This window comes from Elgaria multicarinata, chromosome 1 (genome assembly GCF_023053635.1).
Source record: "Elgaria multicarinata webbii isolate HBS135686 ecotype San Diego chromosome 1, rElgMul1.1.pri, whole genome shotgun sequence".
Taxonomy (NCBI): Eukaryota; Metazoa; Chordata; class Lepidosauria; order Squamata; family Anguidae; genus Elgaria; species Elgaria multicarinata.
In genome coordinates, this window is record NC_086171.1 from 95407697 (window position 1) to 95432744 (window position 25048).

At 38.3% G+C, this 25048-nt stretch overlaps 2 protein-coding genes across 3 annotated transcripts in view; both read left to right on the plus strand.

Annotated features, from left to right (window-relative positions):
• Positions 1-25048, plus strand: part of CRIP1 (cysteine rich protein 1) — a 191988-nt gene that overhangs the window by 92914 nt on the left and 74026 nt on the right. The window lies entirely within an intron of this gene.
• Positions 1-25048, plus strand: part of LOC134403285 (cysteine-rich protein 2) — a 102563-nt gene that overhangs the window by 59774 nt on the left and 17741 nt on the right. Inside the window, exons 3-5 of the mRNA XM_063133342.1 lie at positions 22110-22167; positions 23156-23293; positions 24616-24684. Of these exons, the coding sequence (XP_062989412.1) occupies positions 22110-22167; positions 23156-23293; positions 24616-24684 (265 nt within the window). The remainder of the gene's footprint in view (positions 1-22109; positions 22168-23155; positions 23294-24615; positions 24685-25048) is intronic.

Genomic DNA, 25048 nt, shown 5'->3' on the forward strand with positions numbered 1-25048 from the left:
TAACATTCCTCTCTCCCAAAAAATATGTATATTACAAAACAAAGGATTAAATTGTTGAAAATATTTGCCAAGTATAAGTAAAGGAATCCCACGTATAACATAAAGAATTCGAGGTATAAGATTCATCTTAAGTGTGTTGACTTTACCCCACAAGCTCAACTTTAATGGTGCCCATCTATCTATATTTCGTGTAATCTCACTATTTATTTATTTATTAAATTTATATACCACCCCATAGCCAAAGCTCTCTGAGAGGTTTACAAAAAATTAAATAATCAGTTTATTTAAATTTATTTTAATCAATTCAGATACATCTCTTGGAATAAGTATCTGAAGTGCTCTGGAGCACTCAGAGGAGGGCAATGAGGATGATGAGCAGCCTGGAAACAAAGCCCTATGAAGACAGACTGATAGAACTGGACATGTTTAGCCTGGAGAAGAGAAGATTGAGGGGAAACATGATCGCACTCTTCAAATACTTGAAAGGTATTTGAAGAGTGCACAGGGGAGGCCCAGGATGTCTTCTCAATCATCTCAGAGTGCAGGACACAGACTCATGGGCTCAAGTTACAGGAAACCAGATTCCAGCTGGACATAGGAAAAAATGTCCTGACTGTTAGAGCAGTGAGACAATGGAACCAGTTACCTAGGGAGATTGTGGGCTCTCCGACACTAGAGGCATTCAAGAGGTGGTTGGAAGGCCATCTGTTGGTTGTGCTTTGAAGTGGATTCCTGCATTGAGCAGGGGCTTGGACTCGATGGCCTTATACTATCCGATGATTCTATAAGATTAATAGTAACGCTTTCTGAAATCTGTCCTTCTAAGATAATTTATTTGAAATTTATCCCCTGCTTTTATATTAGAAGTATTGAAAGCAGCTTATGGAAAAACAAAACAATAAAACACAACATAATAAAATAAAATTATTTTTTTAAAACATGAACAATAAGACAATATTTTTAAAAATATTGGCAATAATGTCTGCTCTCCAGATGCCTTAGAACAGGGGTATACGTTTTTGGTCCCTCATTCCACATGAGGTGCCTTCAGGGATAGCAGCGGGGGGGGGGGGCGGAGCTGGACGCCATGATGGGTAAGATTTCTCCTTGAGACTCCCATACGGGGGGGATCTGAGAACTTAATTATCTCATTCAAAGAGGCATGGGTCGTCAATGAAAATGAAGGGAAAGGACTATGACTTTTAAGTGAGGGTGAAAATCTTGTTTTTGGAAGCAGAATCAGTATAAGGAGGGAGAAAAGCAGCCGGTGTCTCTGGCTGTAAATTAGTCAGACGGAACGGAGGGGGGAGCGATGAAAATGAAACTGGCTTTGTGAATGTCAGAGCTCTTCCATCTCCCAGTCTGATAAAGATGGTGAATTACACTCCTTATCTGAGAAGAATGTCTAATTGGCAGTAAACTCACCCTTTAAAAAGCATCGAAGGAGGAAGTGTTTATCTGCATAGAAAAAGAGACGGTGCGGATTGTATACGGGACATTAAGTGAGAGTCAAAAATAGATCCATGCTGAATGTTAGAAAATAAATAAGAATTTTGGCAAACTAAAAATAAATATAAATTAATAGAAGTACAGGCAAAAAAAAAAAGGAACTAGAAAATATTAATTTAGAAGAGGTTCAGAGGAACTTAATTTATATGAAAAGGGAATACTTTCAAAATAGTAACAGGAACTCGAAGATGCTTGCCAAGCTCACACAAAAGGAAAAAGCTAAAAATGGGATAGGGGCAGTAAAAAATAAGCAGGGTAATTATTGTCACATGATGAAGGATAAAATAAAAAAATTTCAGCAATTTTTTGAAGATTTATGCAAGGAAAGAGATACTCAAACGAAGAGGAAGGAAGAGTATGTGGGTAAATTTTTGAAAAAAGGATTAGAAAAAGAGCATAAGAAAATTATGGATAGTAACATACTGCAAACTGAAATAGAGGAGGTCATAGACCAGCTTAAAGTAGGGAAATCACCGGGGGTAGATGGCCTGGGACCAGAGTTTTATAAAAAATTTAAAACATTAATAGTGCCAAAGTTGTTGAAATTATATAACGCAATAATGGTAGGGGAGAAGATTCCAGAGTCATGGGAGCATTCTATAATAATTTTAATCCCGAAACCGGATAAGGATTTGACTCTCCCTGATTCATATAGACCAATTTCGTTAATAAATCAAGATGCTAAAAAATTTTCAACTATTTTGGCCAAAAGATTAAATAAATTTATAGCTAATTATGTAGGGGAAGACCAATGTGGTTTTATAGCAGGCAGACAGATGCATACATTAATAGGGAGAGTCCTAAATGCAATACAGGGGATAAAAAAGTCAAAGAATAAGGCGGGTATTTTAGCATTAGATATTTTTAAGGCTTTTGATTGTGTGAGTTGGCAAACTTTAAAGTTGGTTTTAATCAAAATGGGATTTGGTAACAAATTCAGAGCAATAGAGCAGTTATACTCTAAAAACACAGCTGTAGTGGTAGTAAACGACAGAATAACGGATAAGATACGACTAGCCAGAGGGACAAGACAAGGATGCCCACTCTCACCAGTCCTGTTTGTATTGGTGATGGAATTGCTGGCAAATGCAATAAAGAGAAGATGGGGAGATAGAGGGGATAGGTGGTAGAAATAAAATTAAGTTGAATATGTTTGCAGATGATACATTGATGACTATTAGAGATCCGATAATCAAAATGGAAAGAATTAGACAGCAGTTAAAAGAATTTGAAGAAGTTACGGGGTTAAGAATAAATTGGGCAAAATCTGAATTGATGTTATTTAATTACACTAAAAAGGAAGAGAAGGAATGGGAAGGGAAGGCTTCAGTTTTGAATAGTAAAGAAAAAATTAAATATTTGGGTATTAAGATTACTAAAAATTTAGAAGATTTGGAAAGTGAAAATTTAAATGGATTGAAAAAAGAGGTAATAGAAAAGCTAAAGAAGTATAAGAAACTGAATCTTTCTTGGTTTGGAAGAATAGTTTTAATAAAGATGAAAATTTTACCTAAGATCAATTTTTTTTTCAGGATGTTACCAATAAGAATTTCAGATTTAGAGTTAAAAAGTTGGCAGAATCTTATAAATAATTACTGCAATGCGGAGAAGAAAGCAAGAATTAACAAAAGTAAATGGTATATAAATCAAAAGAAGGGTGGATTGGGTCTCCCGAACCTTGAGTACTATTACATAGCAAACAGGTTAAGACATATTGTTGAAGCAATTTTAGGGGTAGGGGACTTAGAATGGATGGAGGAAAATACATTAGATAATATTGAGCTAAATTTGCAGAATGTATTTTTTAAGGAAAAAGGGAAGGGTAATTGGCTTAACGAAATAGATAACTACTTTTTGAAGTTCCATTGGGAACTGTGGAATAAATATAAAAAGGAATTGCTTTCAATTAATTCCCCTTTAACACCGGTGATAATGCTAAAGAAATTTCCTGAAAATTTAAAGAATAGATTAGGTAAAGTTTTAAAGGAAAAAAATAAAATGAGATTAAGTGAATGGTTAAAGGGGATGAATACAAGAGAGAGGTTGGAAGATGTTTTAAAAGATTTGAAATTATCATGGTTAAACTATGGGCAATTGGAACAATGGACTAAAAATTGGGTAAAAGAAAGAGAGTGTGGAGAGAGGACAAAATTTGAGGAATTAATTGAAAAAAAAATTGATAAGGGACAAAATATAGGGATAAAAGGGTTAATGAGTCAACTATATAATGTATTAACTGAGAAAGGAGTGTGGGATAGTAGTGGGAAAGTGGTTTGGGAGACTGATTTGAAGATACAGATAGGACAGCAGAGATGGGAGGGACTATGGAGACAGAGTGTTGAGAAATATGTCAGTAAGAATAAAGGAGAATTACTACAAACTGGTATGGAGGTGGTATTTAACTCTGGTCAGATTAAATAAGATTAATAATCAGCTTTCAGAAGATTGTTGGAGGGGTTGTGGTGAAAAAGGAACGTATTTACATATGTGGTGGGACTGTAAACATGTGCAAAAGTTGTGGAAGATGGTTTTTTATGAGATTGAGCAGATGGTGGGATTTAAAGTAGAAGTCACACCAAGGATTGCACTACTTTCACCGCAAGAAGAACTTAAATGTAATAAAGAAACGAAAGAGCTAACAACGAATCTGTTGACGGCTGTGAGGCTGATTGTAGCCAGGAACTGGAAGATGCAAGGAGACTATTGTATTGAAGAATGGTATAAAGAAGTGTGGGACATTGCTATAAATGATAAATTGACATGTAATATTAAAATGAAAAAAGGTATAGCAAAAACAAATGATTTTGAGGGTATATGGAAAAATTTCCTGGAGTTTGTATTTTCTAAAGGAAGTGGGAAACCACCAACAGAAGAAACTATGAGTTTTTGGAAACAGGAATGAGATCCCGAGGTGGGGGGAGCACTGTTATGTTTAGTATAAATATGTTTAATAGGCAAAATTTGAATATATGATATTAAGGTAATTTTATGTTTATGTAACAAGTGATTTTTTTATTTGATGTTTTGTTATATATTGTTTAATAAAAAATTAAAAATTTAAAAATAAATAAATAAATAAATAATAATAAAAAAACCCTGGGAAGGCTACAAAATGCCCATCTAATCATAATTTGGCACGTCTTGAGAAACTGTCTACAGAAGAAGTTACACAAAGTAGTGGAAGTGGAAGCGAGTGTGACAGTTCTGTCAAGATGGCGGAGAAACCCAGCATGGTGCCAACTTCAACTACAATGGAAGATCTGAAGAGGCTGATTTTGGACAGTACAGCAACACTGAGTAAGAGGATGGATGAAAATGATAAGAAGGCAGATAAGAGGATGGGGGTGCTCGCAGACAAGATCGCTCAGAATGATAGAGCTATAAAGATGCTAGATGCTGAAGTAAAATTAGTGGAGAAAAGGCAGGATGTCTTTGAAAAAGGCTGTGAGGTGAAGTTCCAGGAACAAGAATTAAAGCTGATTCAATTGCAGGATCAGGACCGACGTTCCAACGTACGAATTAAACACTTTGTTGAAGAACCAGCAGAGGATTTGAGAAAAATAATACTGAAATGGTTCAATGATATGATGCCTGATCTGGATATAAAAGACTGTGACCTGGAAAGGATCCACAGAGTGGGAGGAGCAAATTACAGAGGAACCAAAGACATTCTTGTGAAATTTGGCAGTTATTATAAAAAGGAGCAAGTGATGAAGAAATTGAGGTCCATGGCTATGAGAAAATATAAAGGCAAAGCAGTGCAAGTATTCAACGATCTTTGTCAGCAAACACTCCAATGGAGACGCAGCGTTAAGCAAATAACTGAAACATTAACAAGAAACGCAATAAAATATGCTTGGGATTACCCTGTTTTCTTAAAGTTTTCATATGGTGGGAGTCAATACAGAGTAACCTCTTTGGATCAAGGCAAGGAGTTGCTGAAGAGTCTGGGTTTATCTAAGGAAGCAAGTCTTGGAGCTGAAGCTGGAAACGGGGTAAAATGTGAACTCAACAGGGTACCCCATCTGGGATGGGGTAAAATGTTGAATGGTTATGAGATAATAATACATAAAAGCTGTTAAGTATAGAGATCTTGCCGCTCAGGCAGAGCTCCGCCTCCCCCCCTCCCTTAAGGTAGTTAATGGCCGGAGTGGTAGACTTACGGGAATATGGGGGGGAAGGAGGTGGGGGGGAGATTGGGGGGTTTAATAGGGTGGGAGGGAGGGAGTTGAAGGGGGGTTTAGGGTTTGTGTTTTTTGTTGTTTATGTTTATGAGATGCAGAGCACACGGGATCGGAAGAAGAATCAAAAGAGTAAATATGGATAAAAAAATTAAAGTATCAACGCTTAATGTTAAAGGTCTGGGGGCAGTCGTGAAAAGGAGGAGAATAGAACAAATGTTAAATAAAGAAAGATCTGATATTATTATGATGCAAGAAACGCACCAAAAATTTGATGGCGTAAACGAAATACGGACAAAGTGGTCAGTCTATTATGAAAAGTCATTGGGGACTTCAAAAAAAATGGAGTGGCAATTTTGATTTTTTAAAAAAGTGGATTTATATTAAAAACTATAAAAAAGGATGATAATGGTAGATATCTTATGATAAAGGGACAAATTGAAAATGAATCATATACATTAGTTAATGTTTATGCCCCCAATGAGAGACATAGAGAGTTTTTTATGGAATTATTTAAAGAAATAGAGGAGTTTAGGGAGGGGCATCTTATTTTAGCTGGGGATTTTAATATGGTAATGGTTAATAGAGTGGATAGGTCAAACCCCACTAATGCGGAAAAGAGAAATAATATTACTAGCTTGAATAAACTAGTAAAAGAAAAAGATTATGTAGATTGTTGGCGTTTACTGAATGGGTCGAACCCGGGCTTCTCTTACTACTCCTCAGTTCATCATACATACTCTAGAATAGATTATATATTGGTTTCAAAAGAGTTTGCAAGTAAGGTATGTAAAATGGAAATGGGGGTAATAAAGGTAACAGACCATGCATTGCTAAGTTTAGAGTTCACAGTTAGAAAGAACTATAAAGAAGCGTTTAGGTGGAAATTAAACACAAAACTTTTGAAGTACAATAGTGGTAGAAAAAATGCAAAGAGAACTGACAGAGACTTGGGAAATTAATGAGAAGGGAGGAACGTCAAGGGTGTGAACCGCCCAGAGAGCTTCGGCTATTGGGCGGTATAAAAATGTAATAAATAAATAAATAAATAATTTGGGATACCATGAAGGCAGTAACAAGAGGGATATGTATTAGAGAAATGTGCAATTTAAGGAGGCAACAAATAGCAGAGCAGGAAAAATTGGAGGAAGAGATTAAGAAATTGGAGAAAGATTATTGGCAATTTAAAAATAAATATAAATTAATAGAAATACAAGCAAAGAAAAAGCAATTAGAAAATTTAAATTTAGAGGAAGTTCAGAAAAGTTTAATATATATGAAAAGGGAGTATTTTGAAAACAGTGATAGAAACTCTAGATTGCTTGCCAGACTCACACAAAAGGAAATAGCCAGGAACGGGATAGGAATATTGAAGGATAAACAAGGGAATTATTGTCATATAATGAAGGGTAAAATAAATTTTTTCCAAGAATTTTATCAAGAATTGTATAAGGGTAAGGACACTCAAAAACAGAAGTTGGAAGCTTATATAGAAAAGTACATAAAGAAGGGAATAAAAATAGAACATAAAGAGTTAATGGAGAAGGTAATAACGCAAAGAGAAGTAGAAGAAGTAATTGAGAATTTGAAAGTGGGTAAATCACCGGGGGTAGATGGTTTAGACCCAGAATATTATAAGGTTTTTAAGACTTTTTTAGTACCGAAATTATTGAAGCTGTACAACTCCATATTGGAAGGAGAAAGAACACCAGAATCATGGGAACATTCATTAATAATTTTAATATCAAAACCAGATAAAGATTTGACTGTCCCTAATTCATATAGACCTATTTCATTAATAAACCAAGATGCTAAAAAAATTTCAACTATTTTAGCAAGGCGGTTGAACAAATTTATAGATGAATACATAGGGGAGGATCAATGTGGATTTGTAGCAGGCAGACAAATGCACAATTTAGTGGGAAGAGTTTTAAATGTAATACAGGTGATAAATAAGTCTAAGGTTAAAGCTGGAATTTTGGCATTGGATATTTTTAAGGCTTTTGACTGAGCTGGCAAGCTTTAAAGATGGTGTTAAATAAAATGGGATTTGGAAATAAATTTAAAGCTATAATAGAACAGTTGTACTCTCAAAATACAGCTGTAGTGGTAGTGAATGATGGTGTGACGGATAAGATACGACTAGCCAGAGGGACAAGGCAAGGATGTCCACTCTCACCGGTCCTGTTTGTAATGGTAATGGAATTATTGGCGAATGCAATACGAGAAGATGAGGAGATTGAAGGAATAGGTAGTATGAAAAAAATTAAATTGAATATATTTGCAGATGACACGCTGCTAACTATTAAGAATCCAATAGAAAAGATGGGGAGAATTAAACAGCAATTGAGAGAATTTGAGGATATTACTGGGTTAAGAATAAAGCAAAGATCCAACTCCAAATATGGTCCAAATCAGAAATGATGTTGTTTAATTATACTAAAAAGGAAGAGAAGGATTGGGAAGAAAAGGGAAGAGAAATGAGAGTTAAGAATCAGATTAAATATTTGGGAATAAAAATTACGCAGAAGTTAGAGAGTTTAGAGAAAAAGAATTTAAATGTGTTAAAAAAAGAAATTTTAGCAAAATTGGAAAAATATAAAATATTAAATTTATCCTGGTTTGGAAGAATAGCATTAATAAAAATGAAGATTTTAGCAAAGATTAATTTTGTGTTTAGGATGCTACCAATAAAAATTTCAGAATTAGAGATAAAAAGTTGGAAAAGTATTATAAATAATTATTGTAATGGTGATAAGAAAGCGAGGGTAAATAAAAGTAAATGGTATTTAAGTCAAAAAAAGGGAGGATTGGGTCTCCCAAATATTAAACTATATTATGTAGCTAACAGATTAAGACATATTGTGGAGGCAATTACAGGAATAGGAGAATTAGATTGGATGGAGGATAAAACTACAAGTAATATAGAGATTAATTTGGAAAATGTATTTTTTTAGGGAAGGGGAAAAAAATGGGTAGAAAGTATAGATCACCTGCTTTTGAAGTCTCACTGGGAAATTTGGAGTAAATATAAAGGGGAGCTGCTTCCGAGCAGCTCCCCTTTGTCACCGGTAATAATGTTAAAGAATTTCCCGGAGGAATTAAAGAGTAGATTAAGTAAAGTTTTAATAGAAAAAAATAAAATGAAATTAAGGGAATGGTTAAGAGGAATGAATACAAGAGAGGATATGGAAGAGGTCCTTAAAGATAAAAAATTAACTTGGTTAAATTATTGGCAATTAGAACAGTGAACTAAAAAGTGGGTAAGAGATAACCGAGATTGTAGAGAATTGACGAAGTTTGAGGAATTAATAGTTAAGAAAGAAAATGATAGGGAGAAAAGAACAGTGTTAAAAGGGTTGATGAGTGAAATATATAGAACACTGGTGGAGAAAGGGTTGATGGATAATTCAGGCAAAATGGTTTGGGAGACAGATTTGAATGTACAAATAGGACAACAGGGCTGGGAGGGACTATGGAAACAAAGAGCGTTGAGAAATATGTCAGTAAGAATAAAAGAGAATTATTTTAAAATTATATGGAGGTGGTACCTAACTCCGGTTAGATTGAATAAGATAAATAATCAGCAATCAGCAAACTGTTGGAGAGGATGTGGGAGTAAAGGAACGTATTTACATATGTGGTGGGAATACAAATATGTACAAAAATTTTGGAAGTTGGTGTTTTTGGAGATTGAAGAAATTATGGAAATGAAGATAGAACGAACACCAAAAGTTGCATTACTCACTATTTGAAGATTTAAAATGTAAAAAGGAAATCAAGGAATTGATAACGAATTTGCTGACTGCAGCAAGATTGATTGTAGCTAGGAACTGGAAGATTCAAGGGGAATATTCTATTGAAGAATGGTATAAAGAAGTATGGGATATAGCTATTAATGATAAATTGACATGTAATATTAAATGGAGAAGAGGTTTAGCTAAATCAAATGATTTTGAAGGAATTTGGAAACAGTTCCTAATATTTGTGTTTTCTAAGGGAAGTGGGAAACCACCAGCAGAAGAAAGTATGAGATTTTGGAATCAGGAATGAGATCCCGAGGTGGGGGGTGCACTTGTATGTTAATTTTGATTATGTTATTTAGATAAGATATTATGTATTCAACATTTCAATATTATGTAGCATGTTATGTTTTTTTTAATTTCTTTTTGTGATAAGCTTCGGCTATTGGGCGGTATAAAAATGTAATAAATAAAAATAATAAAATAAAATAAATAAATAATGTAAATGTGTATGTTTAAGTATTGTAGGGAAAAAATAAAAATTTATATATAAAAAAAGGGATAGCAGCAGACCCAGATACCAGTGTGTATTCACACATGCGTACACAAATACAACGCACACACACTTCTCTCTCGCTCACTAAGTGCATCTTCAGATGGGGGAAAATCATGTTTTGTTACTGTCGCTTTCCCCACATTTCTGCCCCACGAATTTCCTCTTCACATAGAGGAAAAAGGAGGAAATATACAGTGACCACACAGTCCAATCAGTGGGAGCTTTTATCATACTGCTTTTCCTGCACACAGTAGGAAATGGCCAAATGTTTCACTTCCAAAAAAATAAATAAATTGGATTTACTGGGGTCTTATTTGTTGCGGAACGAAGACCAGAAGGAGCAGGAGGTGCACGGGAGGCGATGGCATTGTAAAAGGACCTGTGAAAAACTGTGACTGGCAGTAACAAGCGTGCAATAAAACACTTGTCTGATGACGCTCAGTCACACACTCAGACCAGTAGCAACAGTTCTTGGTTTTAAAGCAACAGCATGAACATTCTGAAGCCCCAGACACTGCAACCCTCTCTCTCTCACTCTCTCTCTCACACACACTAGGAACAGGCTCTGTGGTTCCTGCCATAGAGCATCCCAGGACATAGAACCTTCAACTACTGCTTTCTGGGATACTCTATGAATGAAGTCCATAAAACCTATTCCTAGTGTGTTTCCCCCAACTGGGGCAGATGTTGGGGGGCTGGGGGCTGCCAAACAAGTTTTGGGAGTTTCCTAGTGCCCCAGTTTTTGCTTCCCTGTCTTAGAAGGATATGAAAGTTCAAGGATGGGTAATCTTAAGGTTGTCAAATACAGAGAAGGCATTTGACAACCTTAATTGGAATTTTTATTTAAGATTCTGGAAGAAATTAGCTTTGGAGTAAATTTTATAAAATGGGTTAAATCAATTTACACTTCACAAAATGCACAAATAATTATTCATGGAGACTTGTCAAAGCCATGTGAAATACAAAGGGGAACAAGACAAAGTTGCCCATTGTCACCTTTGTTGTTTATTCTGGTGTTGGAAATATTGAATAGAGATATAAGACAAGATAAAATAACTGGAGGAGTAAAGATTAAAAAAGAGTCTTATAAGTTGAGAGCTTTTGCTGATGACTTGGTGTTTACTCTGGAAGATCCTATAAAGGGAATTTAAATTTTGATGAATAAATTGAAAGAATTTGGCGCGGTAGCGGGTTTTAGGGTTAATAAACAGAAGATAAAGATGTTAACAAAAATTATGAAATCCCAAGAGCAAACAAAGCTGATAGATGAAATAGGTTTTAAGATTGAAAAGAAGGTAAAATATTTGGGTATTACCTTGACAAATATGAATTGTATGTTGTTTCATAATAATTATGTTAAGGTATGGAATTAAATTTAAAAAGTTCTGGTAAGATGGGAGAAGCTTCAACTATCTCTTCTGGGGAGAATTGCTACAGTTAAGCTGAATGTACTACCAAGAATGCTGTTTCTGTTTCAGACAATACCTATCGTGACATCAGAATTACCATTTAAGCAATGGCAGAAGGATATATCTAGATTTATATGGCAAGCAAAAAACTCAAGAGTTAAATATAAAGTATTACAGGATGCTAAGGAAAGAGGAGGTCTGGGGTTTACCAGACTTGAAATTGTATTTTTCTGCCTGCTGTTTGGTGTTGATGAAGGAATGGATGTTGTTGAAAAATAGAAGACTATTGTAGTTAGGAGGACATGAATTGAGATTTGGGTGGCATGGGTACTTGTGGTTAATGTAGCTAAGGTTAATGTAGAATTTAATAATCATTATGTGAGACGTGCCATTTTGAGAATATGGAATAAATATAAATCCAGGCTCTGTCAGAAAATACAATTGTGGTTATCAGCACAGGAGGCTCATCATAGAAGAGAAATGTATAATTGGTTAACATATCATGATATATTAGAATTCTTGCAAGGTGAATACAAATTAAAATCAAGAGAAGAGTTGTTAAAAGAAGGTCACATATGCCAATGGTTCTCTTATTTACAAATTTCAGAAACATTTAAATTAGGTAAAAAAACCTCTCGTTTTGAACAAACAAAGCCTGAATTTGAAAAGGAATTATGTACAAACGATGAACATGTTATTGCAAAAATGTATAAACTTTTGTTGAAGTTCGAGATGGAGGAAGAACAAGTAAAGGACTGTATGATAAAATGGAGCCAAAACTTTGGATATAATATACAAATGGAACAATGGGAAAATATGTGGTTAAAAGGTTTAAAGTTTACATTAAGTTCTAGTCTTAAAGATAATTTTTATAAGATAATGTATAGATGGTATATGTCCCCTTTGAAATTGCCCAAAATGTATACAGGGGCATCGGGAACCTGTTGGAAATGTGAACAACAAGAAGGAACATTTTATCATATATGGTGGACTTGTAAAAAAAAGCTAAAAAAAAAGTGGACACAGATTCATTCTCTAATCCGAAAGATGTTAAAGATCAATATACAATTGAACTATAATTAAATCTCCAGAACTGGCACTTTTAAACTTATTCCATGGACAGCATAAAGACCTATTACATAAGAAATTGGTGGGATACCTCCTAATAGCAGCATGAGTGCTCATAGCCAGATATTGGAATGATCTACAAGGAATCTCAATAACTAAATGGTATAATAAGGTATGGGAAGTAGCACTAATAGAAAAGTTAACTCAAAAGTTATGTATAGCAAAATCAGGTAAGTTTGTCGCTGAGTGGGGGACCTTTATTACATATATGAATAAAGATAGTAACACACATCCAGTCCAGAAAGCTTTCAGGAATATTTGATCTACATAAAACATAATCATTCCTTTTAATGTAACGTCCATGTTTACATTTGCATTTGTAATATACCTCAGAGTTGTTTTACTTTATCTTATATGACCATGTTGTGTACTAAATCTCCATATGCTGTCTGAATTATAGTGGAATATTGTTTTCTTTTTTCCTTTCCCCACTTTTCTTTTCTCTTTCCTTTTTCTGTTTTTTCTCTTTTTGATTCTTGTTTTGTTGTTTTGTTTATTATTATCATTGTATCTCTTGTATATTTTCAATAAAAAACCGCGGGGAAACCCCCAGTTGAAGCCAGAATACTTGTCCTCCTGGGTTTAATGGACAATCAGGTGGAAAAGAATTATGGAACCTTATTCTTATATATGAATTATATATATATGGAGAAGAGAAGATTGAGGGGAGACATGATAGCACTCTTCAAATACTTAAAAGGTTGTCACACAGAAGAGGGCCAGGATGTCTTCTCGATCCTCCCAGAGTGCAGGACACGGAATAACGGGCTCAAGTTAAAGGAAGCCAGATTCCAGCTGGACATCAGGAAAAACTTCCTGACCGTTAGAGCAGTATGACAGTTACCTAGGGAGTAAATCTAGGGAGTAAGTTACCTAGGGAGGTTGTGGGCTCTCCCATACTAGAGGCCTTCAAGAGGCAGCTGGACAACCATCTGTCAGGGATGCTTTAGGGTGTATTCCTGGATTGAGCAGGGGGTTGGACTCGATGGCCTTGTAGGTCCCTTCCAACTTTGCTATTCTATGATTCTATGATTCTATGATAATGGCAGTGAGAAAAAACCAACAGGTGTTCCAAGAGGTTCCCGATGCCCCTTTATACATTTTGGGCAATTTTGAAGGGGACGTATACCATCTATATCTTATAAAAATTATCTTTAAGACTAGAACTTAATGTAAACTTTAAACCTTTTAACCACATATTTTCCCATTGTTCCATATGCACAAAAGTGGAAAGAATCAATATTACCTACAATGGATGAATGGATGATGAAGATGTTGGAGTTGGCAGAGATGGCAAGACTTACATCAATAATTAGAGAAAACTCAACATCTAGGTTTATAATCGAATGGAAACGTCTTATTGACTTTTTGCGGGAATTAGAAAAAATGATTTGTTTATCTGTGGATTCAATGAATAAGAAAAAAACTTTAAGATAATAGAAAGCGGGGAACTTTTTTTGTAATTATAGAGTAAGAAAAAATATTGTTACATATCTTTGCTGTGGAGAAAATCGGAAGCCCATTTTAGGTTTGTATGTTTTTTGTTTGCTTTTGTGATGTTGGTTTGCTTGTATGTATTTTTTAAAATAAATAAATAAATAAAATATTTAAACACAAGGATGGGTAATCTCCCGCTTGTGTGGCCACAAGCGTCTTTTGCTATTATCACTGATCAGTATTCAGAGATGTTAGGCTATTTAAAGGCAATTAACCTTTAAATACTCTGTAAAGACTTCTGTTTTTGCAGAGATTTTGAGCTGTGCATTTTGTGGACAGGAGAACTGCTTCACAGAATTGAGATGTGCTTTTTGAAGGAAGGAGAGTTGTTCCTTAGCTGTGAATAGACAGCTGTGAATAGACATAGAGGCAAGTTGCCAATGTTTCAAGGAAGTGTGATGTAGTAATGGGAGACTTCAATTACCCCAATATCTGTTGGGAGACAAATTCTGCCCAAAGTGCCCCCTCCAAGAATTTCCTGACGTGTGGCTGACAGAAAGTGGAGGAAGGAACTAGAGGATTGGCTATCCTTGACTTACCAGCAGGGATGACTTAATGGATAAAGAGGAAGTTATGGGAACTCTGTGGGAAGGTGACCACATTGTACTTGAAGGAAGCAAAACCTGAGTGTACCTGGATTTTAGGAAAGCTAATTTTAATAAACTCAGAACTATTATAGATAATAGAATAGTAGAGTTGGAAGGGGCCTATAAGGACATCGAGTCCAAGCCGCAACTAAATGCAGGAATCCACCCAAAAGCATACCTGACAGATGGTTGTCCAGCTGCCTCTTGAATGCCTTCGGTGTAGGAGAGCCCACAACCTCCCTATGTAATTGGGAGCATTCTTGTACTGCTCTAACAGTTAGGAGGTTTTTCTTGATGTCTAGCCAGAATCTGGCTTCCTGCAACTTCAGCCCATTAGTCCGTGTCCTGCACTCTGGGACGATACTTCTATTAATGCAGCCCAAAATAGCATTTGCTTTTTTTTCTTCTTTTTTTTTTGTAGCCACTTCACTATGATAAGCAAGGTCATATGGCAAGTGACCCTAATGAGAAAAGGAGTCCAAGATGTTGGAAGTTTTTAAAAGAAATTTTGAAGGCAAAAATACAAACCATTTCAATAAGGAAAAAAGATAGAAAACAACAGAAGAAATAAATGTGGCTCTAAAAAAAGCTTAGAGATGACCTGAAAACAAAAAACGACACACATAGGAAGAGGAAGGGCGGCCAAGCTGCAAAAGAAGAGTATAGACAGGTAGCAAAGAAGTGCCAGAATGGTGCCAGGAAGGCTAAGCTGAGAATGAGATGAGGCTAGCGAGGGATGCTTAAAGCAACAATAAAACTTTCTTCAGGTACGTGCATAGTAAAAGTCAGAGGGGAAAAATGGTGGTTCAACTACTCAGTGAGGATGGCAAATTGATAACAGATGACCAAGAAAAGGCCAAAGTGCTCAATTCCTACTTTGGCTCAGCCTTCTCCCAATAGACCAACCCTGGCAAAAATGAAGTACAAGAATTGCAGCTTGAGATTGATAAACAATTTGTCAATGAACACCTAATTCAAATCTCCAACTGCGCCCTAGAGTAATAAAGGAGCTGGCAGAAGAACTCTCACAACCCCTTATCTTTTCAAAATCATGGAAGACGGGTGGAGTGCTGGATGACTGGAGGAGGGCTAATGTCCCGGTCTTCAAAAAGGGCAAAAAGGAGGAACCTGAGAACTACAGACCAGTTAGTCTGACATCAGTCCCTGGGAAATTTTTGGAGCGGATTATACAGAAGCCAATCTGTAAAAGCCCTGAAAACAATGCAGTGATTACAATCATAGAATCATAGAATAGCAGAGTTGGAAGGGGCCTACAAGGCCATCGAGTCCAACCCCCTGCTCAATGCAGGAATCCACCCTAAAACAGCCCTGACAGATGGCTGTCCAGCTGCCTCTTGAAGGCCTCTAGTGTGGGAGAGCCCACAACCTCCCTAGGTAATTGAGTCCATTGTCGTACTGCTCTAACAGTCAGGAAGTTTTTCCTGATGTCCAGTTGGAATCTGGCTTCCTTTAATTTGAGGCTGTTATTCCGTGTCCTGCACTCTGGGAACCAGCATGGATTTGTCAAGAAAAAATCCTCCCAGATTAATCTGATCTAATTTTTTGATCGGGTAACCTCACTTGTGGACTGTGGGAATGCTATGGACATAATATATCTTGACTTCAGCAAAGCTTTTGACAAAGTACTCCATGACATTCTGTTTAGCAGATGGAACAACTATTGGGTGGATCCACAGTTGGCTACAGAATCAGACTCAAAGAGTAACTTCTCAAACTGAGGGGAGGTAACAAGTAGGGCTCTGCACCGCCTTGGATCCGAATCCCAAATCCTAATCAGGTTGGGGTGGTATTAACCCTTCTGAACCGGATCTGAACTGGTTTGGGGAGGTCCGAATTGATCCGAAGCACTTTGGAGCTATTCGGAGCGTCAGACACCATCTTAGACCAAACTGCGTTTTTCCCCCCCATAGGGTTTCATTGGTTTAAAAAAAGCCTATAACTTGGTTATTTTAAAAGATACAGACATGAAACTTGGTGAGGTTATAGGTGGCGTTGTGTATGTCATGTGTGTAAATTTTCAGTTACATCTGTTCAGCGGCTTTCTCTCTATTAATTTTTTTAAAAAGGGAGGGGGGAGAAGGAGTTTGTGCGGCGTGATGGACAGCTTCATCTCCCAATCGTCCTGAACACTCCCCAATCATGCTCAAGTTTCCAGCAGCCTCCAAGATACTGGGTGGGTGGAGATCCATAAGCAGTCCTTTGGACCCACATTTTACTGTTACAGCAATAACTGTACCTCGACATTGCACAGAAGAAAAACCAAGGAAAGTAACTTCAGTTTTACATTCTGTTTTACACTTTCTCTTCCTCTCCCTTTCTTACTTTAGGCACATAGGTTCCAGTCCAGATAGATGCTGCCCAACCTGCACAGAGCAATGAGCTGCAGGTCACACTCTTAGGCTAGAACTGCAGTGTACATGAGGAGGGAGTACATTGCCAAGGCTTTGCCACTGCTGGTTCTAAACAAAATTGTCAATTCCTCCCATTATTTTTAAAGTGGTTGTAAGTAGAAATGAAGAACAAGGGTTGTCCACCTATCACAGAAATGTTCTCGCTAGCAGTCATCTGTCTCCAGTGCTTAAGATCCTCCCAATATATGAAATCTGAGGAAAGTGACTCAGCCCAGGAGCACTTTCTCTCTAAATGTATATCTAGCCAGCACTTGAGCTCTGGCAGGAAGTTTAGCAGATCTCTTCCTGAGTGGGCCACGTTTTCTACTTGGAACTAGAGGAGTCATGCCCATCTATTTTTCTTTCTCTGCTTCATGTGGTGAGTAAGAAAGCAGAGAAGTGCCTCAATCTTCATGGCACTCTCAGACTGCTGCTTCTCTGTCTGTTTACCGAAAAGAAACTGCTACTACAGGGAGCTAGAAGAGCATTGCTTTTATCCTACTGGCTATATCTGCCATTTCCTTCTATGGCAGCTTTGATAGATAGCAGAACAAATGCACATTCCTTGCATTAAGGGAAAAGTGTGTCCCTGTCTTATCAGTGTTTCCTCTCAGAAATCAGCTCTTGTTGACAGCACAAAGCAGATAATGCCACAGTTGCTTGCTGTGCCTCTGAAGTGTACGCTACAGGCTATGATCTTGAGAGGAAAAGTGTTCAGAGGAGATACTTCCAAAGAATGAAAAACAATAAGTGCTGGTACAGACAAAAGGGGCTTAATTTTAATGCAGCTTGTAGTCCTTCATATGTTTAGCCTACAACCCCAATCATCCTTCACTTTTGGCTATGCTGGGTAGGGCTGATGAGGGTTGCAGGTGAGAACATCTAGAGGAACACAAGTCTCTCCACCCCCTGCTCCCACTTTAATGAATTAGTTGGGGCTGAGTAAGAAGGTGCTGGCATATGTGAAGGATGCCTACAGTAAGTTGGCTCTCTCTCTCTCTCTCTCTCTCTCTCTCTCTCTCTCTCTCTCTCTCTCTGTGTGTGTGTGTGTGTGTGTGTGTGTGTATGTACAGATATACAGAGAAAGTGAGGGAAAGATAAATGGACAGCTAAGAGAGATATCAACTTGAGACCTGAGGAAGATCTGGGGACAAAGCTTAGAAGACTAAAAATCAAGGGGAAGATCTGTGAAGCAAGATCTCAGTCTTCTATATTCTTGGGAGGATATTTGGTAGGCATGTGCTCCGCTCCGATTAGAATTGGAGAATCAGAAGCGAATTGGCCTGCTCCGCCTTGCCCAGAGGCAGAGTAGAAGTGGACCGCGGACCCTTAGAAGCACGGCGAAGAGAAGCGCCCATAAGCGGAGCACTTCTCTTTTCGCGGCGCGATCCGATCGCCATTTTGGAAAATTTCGCCCATAGGATTGCATTGCGGAAAAGAATAAGGGATAACTGTGTTGTTTTTTAAGCTATCTTTCTGAAACTTCTTGTGCTTAGAGAGTCGTGGCTGGGGGTAATTTTGAGCCTAGTCTCAGCTCTCTGCATGGTGCGGTTCGCTTGCTATATTTTTTTTAAAATCGGGTAAAAAAACCGGGAGAGGTACCTTTTTGAAGTGCTGAGAGGCAGAGTCATGATCACATGATCCCAAAGTTGGAGGAGGGGATAGGCAAAACAGGTAACTTGGGATACTGGGAAACTTCTCTTTCTTAGTCTGAACGGACTTTTCCCAGTATTTTTTAAAACAGTAGCCCCACCAAATGCACAAACACAACCTGAAATCATATACTAAGCAAATAAATAACAGATAGGAAACACAGCACTGCTACCCACCCTAACCTTGGTGAACAACTGAATAGATGTGGTGCAAGGGGATGAGGTCCCCTAGGGCATGTGGACATGCCCAGTGCACACTCCTGCCCTTGGAGGATCATCAGAATCCTCCAAAGGTTAACCACTGGAGTCTAATGCCTGTCATGAGTTGAAGTGGCAGGTCGCTTCTTAAAGAATGGTCCCTAGACAGGGCCAGTCAAATTGGCACAGTTCCCCCTCCCCCTGGGCACGTCCACTTCCCTCTTACTGGTAAAAGACAGATATAGCGTTTTTTAAAAAATTCTTCTTGTTGTTTATTTAGCAACACTGCTGCTTTTAATTCCACCCCTCCTTTGTTTATTTATTTATTCCATTTTATATTTACGCCCCATAGCCCAAGCTCTCCTGGCTTTTCCTCTTCAGTGAAGTCAGGCAGGCTTCCATTGTGGTTCAACTCCTTATTGTTGTTGTTGTTGTTGTTATTGTTGCTATTAATATTAATTAGTACTGTTATTAACATTATTATTTTGTTGTTTAGTAATGGCTGTGATCACAGTGCAGTCAATCAACTCTGAAGCAAGGATCACAAAGCTTTACTCTTATCCTCCTAGCCTCCTAGTTATGGGATGCAAAAGAAACGGCATCTCTCTGTGCTGCTCCCACCTCACAGGGATGGTTTGCATTACTGGCTTTGAAACTATCCTTGGCTCACTTCCTTATGCCCCCAGAAATGTCTGCTGCCTGCCTGCCTGCCTTCCCTCCCTCCTCCCCTGCCCACCTCGCAGGGATGGTTTGTGTGTGTCTTGCTTTGACTCAGAGGATAAGTCCTTCCTGCGCTCACTTAGACTTTTGGAAGTTCCAAATCAATTTTTCAAGTGTGGAAGAAGATTCATATAGGTTTATCTCTACTCCCCAATTCATGGCATGTTGGGATTTTCTTTGAAATGGTGCCATTGAGCTGTCTGCAGCTTTAAATCCCTGAGATACTGGGGTGTCCAATTTTCATAAATTCCCCCAAAATCAGGGGATGATGGGATTGGCTTGAGTCTTGGCATGCATGTGTATCCATGGATAATCTATCATGGTGCCGAGTTTGAGGTTTCTAAAGTGAAAATTGACCTAGTTCTAGCATGGGACTTGATTTGGGGTGAGTTAAAAGGTTTAAGCCCTGCCAAAAATCAGGGGATGATGGGATTTGCATGAAACTTGGCATGAATGTGGATCTAGATGGCATCTGTGAGGGTTCCCACTTCCAATTTTTTTATCTATCAAAATGTCGGAGAACAGTCCATGTCTGAAAATGGGGTGTCTGATTTTAATAAATTCCCCAAAAATCAGGGGATGATGGGATTGGCTTGAGTTTTGGCATGCATGTGTATCCATGGATAATCTATCATGGTGCCGAGTTTGAGGTTTCTAACGTGAAAATTGACGGAGATATCGAAAGTGGTGTGAATTGGGGTTATGGGTGGTGCGTTAGAGGTTAAAGCCCCGCCAAAAATCAGGGGATGATGGGATTTGCTTGAAACTTGGCATGAATGTGGATCTAGATGGCATCTGTGAGGGTGCCCGCTTCCAATTTTTTTATCTGTCAAATTGTCGGAGAACAGTCCATGTCTGAAAATGGGGTGTCTGATTTTCATAAATTCCCCCAAAATCAGGGGACACTTGGATTTGCTTGAGTCTTGGCATGCATGTGTATACGTCCATGAGGTGTCATGGTGCCAAACCTGAGGTTTCTAACTTTAACAGAAAAAAAATTGTATACTTTTTTGGATTTCAATGCAAGCCTATGGGAGGGAAAAGCGGAGCTCCGATCCGGATCCGGAGCTCTGCAGCGGAGCAGAGCGGACTATAGGCTGAGCGGGGTGGAGCGGAGCGGCCCGATCCGCAAATTGCAGATCTGGAAGAGAAGCAGATCGGGGGGTCCGTGCACACCCCTAATATTTGGAACACCAAAATAGTCTAGGAAAGGAGCTGGAAACAAGTCCCCTAGAACTCATTGGCTCAGAGTGCCCATGAAGTGTTGCTGAGTTCTTTCACTCCATAGAACCCAAGGCTACCACAAGAATCATCTGCTTCTCTGTAATCTTGTTCAACTGCTGAGGTCAACAGGAAAGGCCCTTTTATATTCCTGTCACCATCAGAATCCTGCTCACTTCACATGAAATCAGACATTATTTCTGAATTCTACCCTCACAAACAGTGCTGCTTGCCAGGTAAGGAAAATGAAGTGCAGATGATAGGGAAGGCTGCTGTGGATGGGGTAAGGAAGAAGGGAAGGATAAGAATTTTATTTGGTTCTGTTGTTGTTAACTTAACAAAATTCACACATTTCTTCATAAACAGGACAGAAAGAACTTGAGAGTTGTTTTTTTAAAAAAAAACAAAAACCCAAATGTGGGACAAACAGAAACAGACAGGTTTGCCCATCTAGGGCCAGGACTTTGAGTGAATAGCTGGGTTTGACTCCCTGTGTATTCAATTATGTTTTTAGTACTGAATTACTATTACTACCTCTTCTTTTCTGACAAGCCACTCATTTTCAACAGCTGTATAGCAGGCTATTATCATCATGCTGCAAATAACTGCACCTATTGAATTTGTCTCGTCCAAAAGGGAGAAATTGTTGTTTCAGTTAGTTTGTTATAAGATTTTATTGAAATCCACAAATTTCTTCACATGCAGGATGGAAATAACTTGAGATTTTAAAAATTTGAATGAAGAAGAAAGCAAAACTGGCAGATTTGTCCATCCTAAGACAGAAGCCATACATTCTTTTGCAGCTTGGATTTTTAATTGAGTCAGAGAAAGCTGGCCTGTTGCCTTTCTAAGCCTAGCTCTGGAGAACTTTGTCAGCAACTCTAGCGGGGAGCAAGGGATAGGCCCTTCTTTGCTGGAATTCCCTACCCTGGTAGAACCAGTTAACTTCCTTGTTGCTAGTGTTTTGCCGCTCACTGAAAACTTTTTATTTTTGTAGGCCTTTGATTTATTTTGTTTTATTTTCTTTCTAGCCCTAGAAAACTGTGTTTGTATTTTATTACCTGCTGTGTGTGGTGTTTTTTTAAAAGTTATATTGTTTCGTTGTTTTTAAATTTTATGACAGCCACCTAAAACGTTGTGGGGACTTGAATTGTTTTGGGGCCCACCCTTCATGAATTGTTTTGGGGCCCACCCTTCATGATCTAATGATGATCAGGCTTTGGTAGGCAGATGTTTGAAGCTAATTACTTTTTCAAAACCCTGGCTAGCTTAACACTTACCATTTCTCTTATCTTAGCATGATGGGAAGCCTTACTGTCACAAGCCCTGTTACGCAACATTGTTTGGACCAAAAGGTATGTTTCCCTTCAAGATTGTTGGGCTGTCTCAAATGCTGCTGAATGGATGTCTTTCTTTCTCTGATCATCTCATTCTGAGCTTGATTCTTCTCAAAGCAATCTGGAGGCATCTGGTTTGGTGTAGGTGTAATCCTACAGGCATCTGTGGTGATGTGCATCTTGCGTGCTTGAGGTGTGGTTTGATAGGAATGTGAAGCTACCGTGGGTGGTGGGTGGAACAAAACATTACATGCAAACACATGTAAGATAAATACTATGGGAGGGCATGTCTTGGAACAAAGAAGTGGTGAGTATGGGTGGGTGTTCAAGCCTTTCCCTGCCTATTGTTTTTCTCCTGCAATTGCCTTCTCCCCTCACCCCCAGGATTCCAGACATGTTTGTTTCCCTAATAAACATGTATTTTCCTGTAATATTAGTGTTGCCCCTATCTAAAGGTAAACCAGATGATTTTCGCATTGCTTCCAGCCCTGTGTGAATTAAATAAGAGTAAAATGGTGCTCTGTATTCTAAAGCTATGTGTTTAAGGCAAGCATAGAGCATGTCGGGTGATATCTGCTAACATGCTAGAGGAGAGAGATAGTATCTATATTGCTAAACAGACTTGTTTTGCTGACTTTATAAGGTAGAAGAATAGTGGAAATTTCAGACCTTCTCTAGCCCAGAGTACCCTGATAGCTGATGAAAGCAGTACCTACCATTTTCCCTACACACACATATATATTCTATCCATCTAATCTATGGCTTGGTCCAGAAATCAGTAAGCACTGTCCAGAGGTTGGGGGAAAAGCTTTCTCCAGTCACTGCAACCAGGGAAAGCATCTAATGAACTCTAGATGGGAGAAGACTGACTGATATGCTAAGCTGTGTTCACACTATGAGCGATACTGTATGGCTTCTCCAACATACGTGGACAGTGTTGAGATTGAGACAACCCATGAAGCCATCTGGCACCAGGACCCTCTGACTTCTCCTGCTTCTTTTTTAGGTGTGAATATCGGAGGAGCAGGTTCCTACATCTATGATAAGCCCCAGACTGAAGGACAGTTGGTGAAAGGTCCTATTGAGCATATATCCAAAGTGGAAGAGAAGAAAGTGAGCACTGCATCTAGGGGACCCAGCAAAGGTGAGCACTGAGGCAGAAGAAGCATGGAAACCCCCAAGGCAACTGAGCTGGGAAACAGGGAGAGAGTTTTGAGGGACTTTGGGAAAGTGGCAGGATGACATCCTATACTGTTTTTTCCTTCAGTGTATCCCTTTACGTTGAATGAGGAAATTCTGTGGATTTTCCTACTCAGTTTTGCTGATTTTTGCTAGCCGTCAGCCAGAGCTGACTATGCTTAGGATCGTATGAGTGTTTCAATTCACCAGAAGTGTAGAAAAGGCACAGAATTGGCATTGAACGCAGAATTGAGCTTTCTGAGATTCTCATCTTTCACTTTTAGATTGTAAGTCATATGGCAGATTGTCTTGTTTTGTTTTATTTTGTACGGTGCCATGAACATTGATGGCACTTTATAAATTATTATTATTATTATTATTATTAATAATAATAATAATAATAATAATAATAATAATAATACTTAAAAATAAAAGAGGATATGCTTGGAAGAGTGTAGGTGATGCCCGTTGAACGGTCATAAGCCAGAATGGTAGCTGAAGAAAATTTCCAGTGGTTGGGGGGCTCTAGCTTGCGTGAGTACCTCTGTACATTGTTCAGAGCCTCATTGCCTCTCTCCATAACTAGCAAACCAGAAAGCAAAATAATTTAAAAAATGGAGACCAGATTAAGTAAAATTAATTACACATGTGAGCGCAACATGCATAATGTATGAGGGTAATTTAATTCAGCTTTTTTGGTGCAAAATGTTGTCTGATTTTAGAGTACTCTACTCACAACCCTTTGGTATACTCTTAAACTAAGGAACTCCACATTTAACACCTGGAATATATAATTAAGATATTGTAACTATTAAGTTATTGCAGTAGTTAAAACATTGACAGGGGCAAAGGTTATATATAATCTGTGGGGAACATTAGGTATCTGTGTAGGCTGCAGAAGCCTAGTCCTCTGCCCCTTGAAATTCTGCTTGGAATATTTCCCTGGCCCCTTAATCTGGACAGTAAACTGCACTGCTGTTCATCTGAGAGATCCATGCTTGGCATGCAGATAGATGTGGGAGACCTAGACACTTCCCAAGCCCTTACTTCAAGTGGAGCTTCTTAACCCTGGTACAATTCTCTGCCCATGTAACATGTGGGGAGAGACAAATCTACGACATTGTAGGATGTGTCTCTTGAGACCTTAATTGTAGTTTGTTGTGTTCAGAGCTTGTTGCCTGAAGTGTGCATGTTTCAAGGAGGATTGATGTCTGTCTCATCAATCCTTGGGGTCAGAGCTTTGGGAATTCATCTTTGGGAATTCATGCCTTCCTCTCTGTGTTTCAGCCTCCAGCATTACCACCTTCACTGGAGAGCCCAATGTCTGCCCGCGGTGCTCTAAGAAGGTCTATTTTGGTGAGTATTGTCCAAGTCTCCTGCTTTCACTGTCTTGCCCATTTTTGCCACACAAGTACAGTGAGATTTTCCAGCTCACTGAGCTAGAGATGGTCTCCACCTGGAAATGATAGATAATTTTGAATATTTTTGAAAGGGAGACATCATCCTAGTTTTATAGTGGGGAGGGGTGTGTGTGCTGGTGCTTAGGGAGAGGAGGAATTTAAAGGACATTTTGGTCCTCTGGGACTGCAGGCAAAAGTGATATTCTACCTTGGCTGTAGAGTTATGCCAGATTAAAGAATTGTCCAGTGGAACAGTTTTCATATGGTCTGTTGTTTCTTGAGGCCTCTGGCACAGAACTGATGGATCTAGTGACAGTCTA